This window comes from Seriola lalandi, unplaced genomic scaffold (genome assembly GCF_002814215.2).
Source record: "Seriola lalandi dorsalis isolate HSWRI2012SDOR001 ecotype SW California unplaced genomic scaffold, Sedor1 jcf7180002054952, whole genome shotgun sequence".
In the NCBI taxonomy this organism is placed as follows: domain Eukaryota; kingdom Metazoa; phylum Chordata; class Actinopteri; order Carangiformes; family Carangidae; genus Seriola; species Seriola lalandi.
In genome coordinates, this window is record NW_019525503.1 from 1,348,494 (window position 1) to 1,358,283 (window position 9,790).

The 9,790-nt window shown below is 41.7% G+C and overlaps 1 protein-coding gene across 7 annotated transcripts in view; it reads left to right on the top strand.

Moving 5' to 3' along the window:
- itsn1 (intersectin 1 (SH3 domain protein)) overlaps window positions 1–9,790 on the top strand; it is a 42,229-nt gene that overhangs the window by 24,233 nt on the left and 8,206 nt on the right. For all 7 annotated transcript variants that reach the window (XM_087170526.1, XM_087170530.1, XM_087170531.1 and 4 more), the window contains 8 exons: window positions 28–73; window positions 568–689; window positions 981–1,104; window positions 1,578–1,772; window positions 8,093–8,214; window positions 8,600–8,706; window positions 9,142–9,243; window positions 9,347–9,428. In XM_087170526.1, coding sequence (XP_087026652.1) covers window positions 28–73; window positions 568–689; window positions 981–1,104; window positions 1,578–1,772; window positions 8,093–8,214; window positions 8,600–8,706; window positions 9,142–9,243; window positions 9,347–9,428 — 900 coding nt within the window. The remainder of the gene's footprint in view (window positions 1–27; window positions 74–567; window positions 690–980; window positions 1,105–1,577; window positions 1,773–8,092; window positions 8,215–8,599; window positions 8,707–9,141; window positions 9,244–9,346; window positions 9,429–9,790) is intronic.

Here is a 9,790-nt window from a genome sequence, read left to right on the forward strand (position 1 = left end):
TACTCTAAACTCTGTTTCTATTTTTAGTCACTGGGATCAGCAGGGAAGACAGGCAGCCTGGGAAAGAAACCAGGTGAGCTTTCTCTTATTTTCCCACAGAGCAGGGCTGCGGAGGAAAAGTCTTTTTTTTGTTTAGGAAGGTTCAAACTGAGTGAAATGACCCTGAAGTATCTGAGCAGCAGCCATGATAAGAGCTGGTCCAATTCTCTAAATGATAAGGAAAGGAGCTTCAGTGCTTCCTATCTTATCTCCTTTATCAAAGGAAACGCTGAACCTGCAACATTTAAAGCAACACACGAATAGTGTCACCTCGGCACACCCACGTAAATGTAGAAACAACAGAGCAGCTGTTTTATGTTTGTGACACGATCCAGAACTGATGGAAATCCTTGTCTGATCGACTGAACCTGAAATCCACAAATATAGATCTCTTCTCTCTCAGATCTGTCCAGTCTGTTCACAAAAGATTATTTTGACTTTTGAACCGCAGCCCAGGTTTCAGGTGCTGCAGGATCAGAACTAACCGCACCATCCCCATCTTCCTCTTCCTGTACTCTCCTCCCTCAGAGATTGCTCAGGTGATCGCCCCCTACAGTGCAACAGGAGCAGAGCAGCTGACGTTAGCTCCCGGACAGCTCATCCTCATCAGGAAAAAGAACCCAGGCGGCTGGTGGGAGGGGGAGCTCCAGGTACGCAAGCACAAACTCTAATATATGCAAAGATTACTTTGACTGTTAATAGAAAGAAATGAGAGGAAAGTGAAAGAAAATCTCCCTAAACTCCACAAGGCCAGTGACGTCATGAAATTGTCAAGTCCGATGACTCCAGCTTAATAACACTAAACATAGCACATTGAGTTTTAAGGCAGAACCAGCAGCTTGTATTTACTTCTATATATTTATCTACATACATGACACAAAGCCATGCAGACGCTCATTGTGTTTCATGACTAATGGCGTTCTGTGTTCTGGCTGGTTCAGGCTCGGGGCAAAAAACGCCAGATAGGTTGGTTTCCAGCAAACTACGTGAAGCTGCTCAGTCCCAGCACCAGCAAGACGACGCCCACCGAGCCCACGCCTCCTAAACTGGCCCCTGCGAGCACAGGTAAGCACACGCGTGGTGGACTACAAATACAGCTGTGCACAAAAAGAACAAAGTACATATTTTGTTGATTTTCAAGGTGAAGTTTTTGAAGTTACGGTTTAATTATTATTAAACTAAAACATCGTGTACACTTGTTATTCACTTTTCAGAAAAGCAGACATGTTTTAGTTTTCCTGTCTTTCCTCTTTCTTTTAGAAAGTTTGAACTGATAAAACTTTAAGAGACTAAAATTGGTTTATTTGATGCCATGAAAATGAAAGTTGACATATAATGTTGCTTTTACTTCATTACATTATCAATTTTGACATTTGAATGAGATCTGATCAACATTAGTAAAAGCTTTATATGTTTTTAGGTGTGTAAATGTGTCTGTTTTTGTTAGTCGGTAATAAAAGAGCACGTCACTGTCGCATGTGACTTTAAAGCTGGAAATATTAACATCTTTTCCATCACGTCTGTCTGTGGTGTTGAAGCTCTGTGTCAGGTGATCGGCATGTACGACTACGTGGCCCAGAACGATGACGAGTTGGCCTTCCAGAAGGGTCAGGTGATCACAGTGCTCAACAAGGACGACTGTGATTGGTGGAAAGGCGAGCTCAACGGGAGGGAGGGTCTGTTTCCCAGCAACTACGTCAAACTCACCACGGACACTGACCCGAGCACGCAGTGTGAGTGCACACAAACACACACACACACACACACACACACACACACACACACAATCTAACGTGAATCACAGAACACACACAATCTACTAAAATTAACAAATGTAACACTCACACACTGAAACACACTCTCTCCCTCACATACACACACACACACACACACACATACACACACACACACACACACACACACACACACACCCCAGAGCCAGGTGTGGAGATGCTGTCCCTCTCTCAGTCTTTGACCCCTGAGTTGGTTTGACCTCTGACCTTTCACCTTGACACTCCTTTGGGCCTCTTTGATAAACCTCCCAGTCATGCACCATCTCTGGGTGGTGTTTGTGTGTGTTTGTATGGTGTGTATGTGCATGCGTGTGTGTGTGTGTGTGTGTGTGTGTGTGTGTGTGTGTATATGCACGCAGTAGTGTAAAGGTGTTTCCCCCTCTTCCTGCATGTGTTCCCTCAGCATGATCCACCATAGACTTAGAGTTTCTAGAGCAGAGCACTGAGACACCGGCAGTAACTGATATAACTGTGAACAGAATTGTGGGTATTTTTTGGCACCACGGAGCTACAGTGTGTTCCTGCACAATATGTTAATGAAGTTCCAGCAGGACACAGGTCATCGAGTTGAAAATCAAGTTAAATATTTTCTGCATGATATGAGGAAAAATATTCCGACATTAGTTTCGACTTGGCTACAAAACATTTTAAGTACTGTAATAAAACTGTAGTAATTTGAATCATGTGTCAGATTAATACATTTGGGCTGCAGCTAAAACAAATTTTCATTTTGATTAATCTGTTATTTGATTTGATTGTTTTTTTAATCAATCATTTAGTCTATAAAATGTCAAAAAAAAAATTTAAAAGCAGCCTTCAGATTCATGTTTGACCGACTGAAATCCAAAGGCTTTTAACTTATTATGATATAAAACAAAGAAAAGCAGCAAATACATTTTTTGCTTGACTCAATCACCAACTTAGATCTGTTAGATTAATTAAGTTGTTTTGGTCATAATATGAATAAATGAAGTGGTACTTCACTCAGAAGGAGTCCGGCTCCGGCTCTGACTGTCGCTCAAAAATTGTTTAAATCTAATAGTTCTGCACAATTTACAGGCAGGCCACTTTAAACGTGGGTCTACCTGTTGTTGTATCATGGCAACAAGCTGTAGTCTTCACAGTAAATGTCTCCTGGAGCAACAACAGTCTTACCGTTTTTATTTAAGAACATGTCTTGAGTCTTTTCTTGAGTCTGTTCCCTGTAGCCACTTTTGAAACAACACTGTTGAACAAATAGAACTGCTGAATCTGGTCTTTTTTATTTCTTTTTTCTTTCTTTGTTGGCGGTTCATTTTTAAATATTACAAGAACGGAATGGCGGCCGCAGCTAACTGGTTTCAATTAACAGCCGCGTTCTTACGTCACTTCACTGCTACGAACGATCTCTACAGACACCAGCTCTGTCACTGCCTGCTCTAGACCCTCTATTTCTATGCTAGGTTAGACCACACCTCCACACTCTCTGTCTTGCTGCACGCTCCACCCACCTAGCACCCGATTGGTTGTTGTTGTTGTTGTTGTTGTTGTTTTGTTTAGTTGTTTTTGTTGATGTTGTTGTTGTCGTCCTCTCTCTAGGATCATATCATTACCCAGAACCCCCCTCTCCTCAAAGCCCTCAAAGAGACCCACTAGGCCACGCCCACTAGGCCACTCAACCAATGGGACAGCACCAAGAGGTCACATGACCCGGAAATGGCGACTCTCCACCAATAGAAGCCAGAGAGAGAGAGAGAGAGAGAGAGACAGACAGACAGACAGACAGACAGACAGACTGTAACGTTAGAACTCTGTCTATGCATGGCTCTGACTGGACTTGGCCAAACTCTGTTTATCTAAGGCTCTGGCTCCAAACAGCACTGTTCAACAGGAGGGAGATCAATAGTCAGGACTCCTCTCCAGCTTTCCTCTTCTCCTCCTCTCCCTCTCTTCTCCTTCTCCTCCCCACTTTTTCTCGCTCCCCTTCTCTTTCAGTCGGAAGGTGTTTAGATAAGAAGGGAAAGGAGGGGAGGAGATAAAAGGAGAGCAAAAGAGGAGACGAGACTATTGAGCTCCTTCCTCCCAGATTGGACTGATGAACATGTTTTTGACTGGATCACAGCGACTGTATACACACACACACACACACACACACACACACACACACACATATATCCACACACACACACACACACACAGCCCTATCTTAGTGCGGTAAAGTGGATAGTGGGTCATTTTGTGGCTTCATGGGAGAATGTGTCATTAGAATCAGTAGCTCAGCTCATCCCCCCTCCCTCCTCCTTTTTATTTTTTTTTAATTTCTATTTTTTAACCTTGCTCCCATTGGTTCAGCAGCTTCATTCACCTGTCAGTCACAAGCGCTGGCTCCACCCCCAGCCCGGCCCACCCCAACCCTCACTAACCCCTCCCCCCCACAGCTTCACAGAAAGACCCACTATCTGCTGGAGGACAAGTCTCAATGTTCAAGTCTTTTACTCTCCTCTCTTCACCTCTCCTCACCTCTCTTCTCTCCTCAATGCCAAAGACTCCTCCCTCCTCCTTCACGCTTCCTTTCCTCCTCTTCCCTTCTTACCCCCCCCCCACCCCCCCTCATTATAAGGAGATGAAGGAAAGGAGAGGAGAGAAAATGTGGCAGTATTGAGACGCGTCCCACAGCAGTTAAAGGCTAAGTTTCAACCCACACTGCTGCTACCCTCTATGGTTTTCCCAGTTAGTCTGTTAGTTCCTCCCCACCTCTCTTTCTGTGCTAGGAAAGGAGGCAAGGAGGCGTAGAAGGGAGCGAGCAGCTGATATGGGACTCAGCCCGTAGCTCAGGGCTAAAATGGAAAGCCATGCTGTAACTGCTGAGCATACGATCTAACCAAATGTCACGCACACACAAAATACAACATGGTACAGAGTTTGGAGTCTGCACGTGACCTTAAACAGACTTCACACACACACACACACACACACACACACACACCCTCAGACACAGTGATAATGTTTTTATCCGTAGTAGTTTAACATTCTGAATATGTATTAACTTTAAATGAACCGTTTTATGTTCTGTTGTTGTTTTTTCCTTTTTTGTTTGTTTACATGTTTATTGTTTTGTCTGTTGCTATGATGATGAGACGCTGTCACACTGTTGAAGGCTAGACACTGACATGACACAGACAGATTTGGTACTAAATACGTAGGGGTGGAACGATTTGATCATTCCAGTTAAACAAAGAGTTTTTGGGGAAATCCATTTATTGTCTTTCTTGCCGAGAGTTAGACGAGAAGATTGACACCGATCTCACGTCTGTATGTTAAATATGAAGCTAGAACCAAGAGGTGATTCAAAATTATTCAAAAATATGCCTTTTAAATCCGGCGAATAACCCCGTAACACCACAACTTGACTTTTTTACTTTTCCGTTTGTACACAGAAAATCCACCGTGTTTGTTATTGAGCTTTACAGGTGTTGGTTTATGTATTTTTTGTTTCCCTCTTGCTTCCAGTTTCATGCTAAGCTAAGCTAAGCTAATGAACTCCAGGCTTAAGCTTCATATTTATATAGATCCTCTCATCTCATTTAAATCGCTCAGCTGTTTCTATTTGTGGCTTAATTTTACAAACCAGTGACACTTTTAAGTAATTTTACCTCCTTGAATTTTCCACACTGTGATGCACATTTGAATGTGACTTAAGTCATTGTCACCATACTTCATGCACAGAACAGCTGATTTTCAAGTTCCCCCTGCACTGCAAAACTACTGTATCAGAACATATCAAAATCATTCCACCCCTACGAAATCTTCAGGAAGAAGTAGTTACTGAGGCGCAGGACTGGACGACTAGACATAAAGGCGGGAAGAGACTGACTCTAGCTGTTTTTACAAATCCGATTTTGCAGCCTCAATTTTCCTGCGCCTCATATTGAACATTTTTAACAGTGTGTTCCCGAAAAAGCTTCACAGAGCTGTACCAAGTCCTTAAAACATCAAATATCATATTACACTCATATCGTTTAACCGACTTAAAGTCTGTGTTGAGGGACAGAGACAGACGGACTCTCACATACAGACACAAACAGCACAGCCTCACTTTCAAACAGAATATATACTGTATATCACCGGTTACCATGGCAACATACACCCCCCTGGTGTATCTTTGCCACTCTCCTACAGCAACAGAGCCACACTTCTCTTTGTTCCCATAGCAACAGACTAGTGTTATAGTGGTTGCCATATCAGATTTGTATTGTTTTATTTTCTGTTTATCCAGATGACAGTATTGTGATTTTAATGTTTACCCTCAGAAACACAAACAACGGATGAAACGATTATGGAACTACGCAACTTTTTATACTACGAGCAATAGAGATATTATGATTATTATGATTACTATTATTATTATTATTATTAACTTGCTTGGGTCCCATTGGCTCCTCAGTATGTCAGTATTGGAGGTGAAGCGCTCTGATTGGCTGATGAGTCAAAGACCATCTGTTGGTTGACAAACTGAGGCTGGAGGCCCAGACTGGGTCGTTAGTTTTGGGAGCATTTTTTTGTTTTGTTTTTGTTTTTTTTTTTAATTCATATCCTGGTTTTCAGCATCAGAGATTAAGTCTTTGTCAGTTTGGTAACAGATGGTCGAGACTCCTCACAGTCAGAGTGAGTATTTTAGATTAGAACAAAGACCCAGCTAAACCAGAGCCGTGCTGGTAATGTACCTCCTCCATGTTACTACATGCTAACGCTCCCATCTGCAGCCATTTTTGTCCCTGTTAGCATTAATCTTAAATCATCTGGGGACTCAGAACGGTTCAGGTGGAAGCAGCACATACTTTGCATTTAGAAAAATTTTAACATTTTTATTTTTAACAAAAACACACACTTTTTGCTCATCTATGCTCTGAGGCATGGCTCTGGTCTAGTCTGGTTTGTTTAGAAAAAAAATAAAAGCTATGTATGGTCTATGCTTAATCTGATGAATGGTAACGGTTGATGCTTCATGTGGAATATAAATAGCAACTCTGATGAATGGACGAATGGATTAACAGCCAAGCCAAATGTAACCAGACTGCACTTGGTGTCAATGCGAGCATGAATGAACAGTGAGTGAGTGAGTGAGTGAGTGAGCGAGTGAAAGTAAAGCATGAATGAGCAATTTTATGGACATGAATGGTCAGATGGATACACAAAGGAATAAAAAGGATACATGAATGGATGAATGAGTGACGGAGTGAATGAAATGTACAGAATGTTAGCGTAGCGTTGATAGTAAAAATGTCCTGAGGTTTTATTGGTGGAGATTTTGATGAAGCGGTGAATCTGACTGGTCCTGATGATTAAACGCTCTGAGACAGACTGCAGTCGACTGGCCTCGTTACTCTCTCACTCTCTCTCTCTCACACACACACACACACACACACACACACACACATAACTGCTTTAAACCTTAGGAAGCTTCCTGTTAAATTGGCAATTATAGATAAAACATTCACTTTTACACTTCTGGTCCTGTTTCTAAAGACATATTTAAAAAATACGCCAGTATTTTTAACTTCATTAAGCTTATCATTAGTGAGTTATAAAGCTAAAAGCTGCAGTAATTTTATATGAACACTTCATCAAATGACTCAATCTAAGAGATTAAGAGAAAGGCTGTATAAATAGTTCATTTTATGATGCAATAATAACATAATTTTCTGTTTCTCAGTTTGTTGTGCAGCTCTTCTGCCCCCTAGTGGCCAAAAACAGATTGATGCAGCTTTAAAATCAGCACAACCAAAGCTAAAACTGTATGAGAAATGAATATATTAATTAAGAATCATTATCATTATTATTAATCTTATTATATTTCTTATTAGTTAATCCACCCACCCATTTTCTGCTGCTTATCCAGTGTCAATAAAGTCATGCATTTGCTAAATAACTTCTTAGTCTAGTAAAAATGTATTTAAAAGTTTAAAGTCAAATCTGAATCCAGCGGAAGCCGTTAATAGGAAGCTTCACAAATGTACGTCACTCTTTAATCTCTACACACTCACACAAATGCCAATACACACAATCACAGTAACACACTGATCACAACACAGACCCACATTAAATTAAAAAACCTACAAACTCTTGGGTCAGTCACTCCTGCAGAGCGCACCACTGTTTCCCTCTTTGTTTATCTCAGGTATGTATGTTGCTGGTAATGTATTGACACAGGTGATAATAGGATTTTTTTCACTCCCTCCGTGCTCGAGGATGTTTGATTGACAGCTGTGTGTGTGTTTCAGGGTGTGCTGACCTCCATCTGCTGGACATGCTGAGTCCCATGGAGAGGAAGAGGCAGGGATACATCCACGAGCTGATCGTCACCGAGGAGAACTACGTCAACGACCTGCAGCTCGTCACAGAGGTAGAGGACGCAGACACACCTGGGCTCAAACACTGTATAACACTCGAAACATTTACCAACTTTACTTTACTCTCAATATTGCAAATTCTTCCTTTTAGGTTCTTGTGTTCTCGTTTTGCCACTTTACTGAGAATTAACCTGAGCAGAAAAAAACAATAAATACTTTAAATTTGAGGCATTTAAATGGTTAAAGTGAAGATTAAAAACACACGTCTCACATGAAAGAAGCTGTAACATCCCCGGACAGTACTGACTGATTTCCCGTAGTGAGATTTGAAGTAACAAACTAACTTTTAAGTAAAATACCTAATGTTAAAAAATGCATTTTTCTCCGTGTGTGTGTGTGTGTGTGTGTGTGTGTGTGTGTGTGTGTGTGTGTGTTTAGATTTTCCACAAACCTCTGCTGGAGTGCGAGCTGCTGACGGAGAAGGAGGTGGCCATGATCTTCGTCAACTGGAAGGAGCTCATCATGTGCAACATCAAACTGCTCAAGTAAAGCGCCACACACTCTTTCCCACGCGGCGCGGGGTCGCGGTTTTTACATCTCGTGCAGATATTTGCATCTGACTCGCCTTCATTTGAATTTTTTAAAGATAACATCGCAGCTTTGCATTGTAAAGTTCAGCTGCTTTTAATGAGGCTTCTAACAGCTCCTGTTTTCTGTCTTCACTGCCCGACCTCAAACAGAACAGCGTGTCTTCTCTCAAATTTACATAAAAGTCAGTGAGGTTTGGCACTGACGCACATCTGGCACAGCTGGAAGCACGTAAAATCTCTGGGTTTATATCAACATATAGGTTTTTTTTTCTCATGGCTCATTTGTGTCATACAGTTAAATATATATATATATATACAGCTTTTATCTTTTAGCTCTAATGACACAGGAGACCAAACTTCCCATCATGCCCCCCGTTTCCCCCCCGACAGGGCTCTGCGCGTGAGGAAGAAGATGTCAGGAGATCGGATGCCGGTGAAGATGATTGGTGACATCCTGACCAACCAGCTGCCTCACATGCAGCCATACATCAGGTTCTGTCTCTGCTCTGATCTAATGCTTCATCTCCACTTTGATCAGCCGGGAACCGAACCGTCACTAACATCTCCCGCTCCTTTGATCCGTCCCGTTGCTCAGGTTCTGTTCGTGTCAGCTGAACGGAGCCACGCTGATTCAGCAGAAAACCGACGACAATCCTGAGATCAAAGATTTCCTCAAGGTGCCTCATTAAAGTCGAGCATTTCTGCATTTTAATTTGAGTCATTCAGAAGAAATAAATAAGCGATGTACGTAAGGATGTTAACTTTTGATTAAAAGGCAATTTTCACAGTAAATCCCCCAGGAACTTTGTACTGTATTATAATTTGATATTATAATGCAAACAGATCTAATAATTAAACATTCTGCATTAAGCATCACTGCAGCCGTTTAACACTGTCAGATGTTAATGATTTCAGCTGATAGTCTTTGCAGAAAAACTTAATTTTAAAGTACACTGTCATTCAAATATTGATTTAGCAACTGTTGTAATGCTCTCTCTCTCTCTCTCTCTCTCTCTCTCTCTCTCTCTCTCTCTCTCTC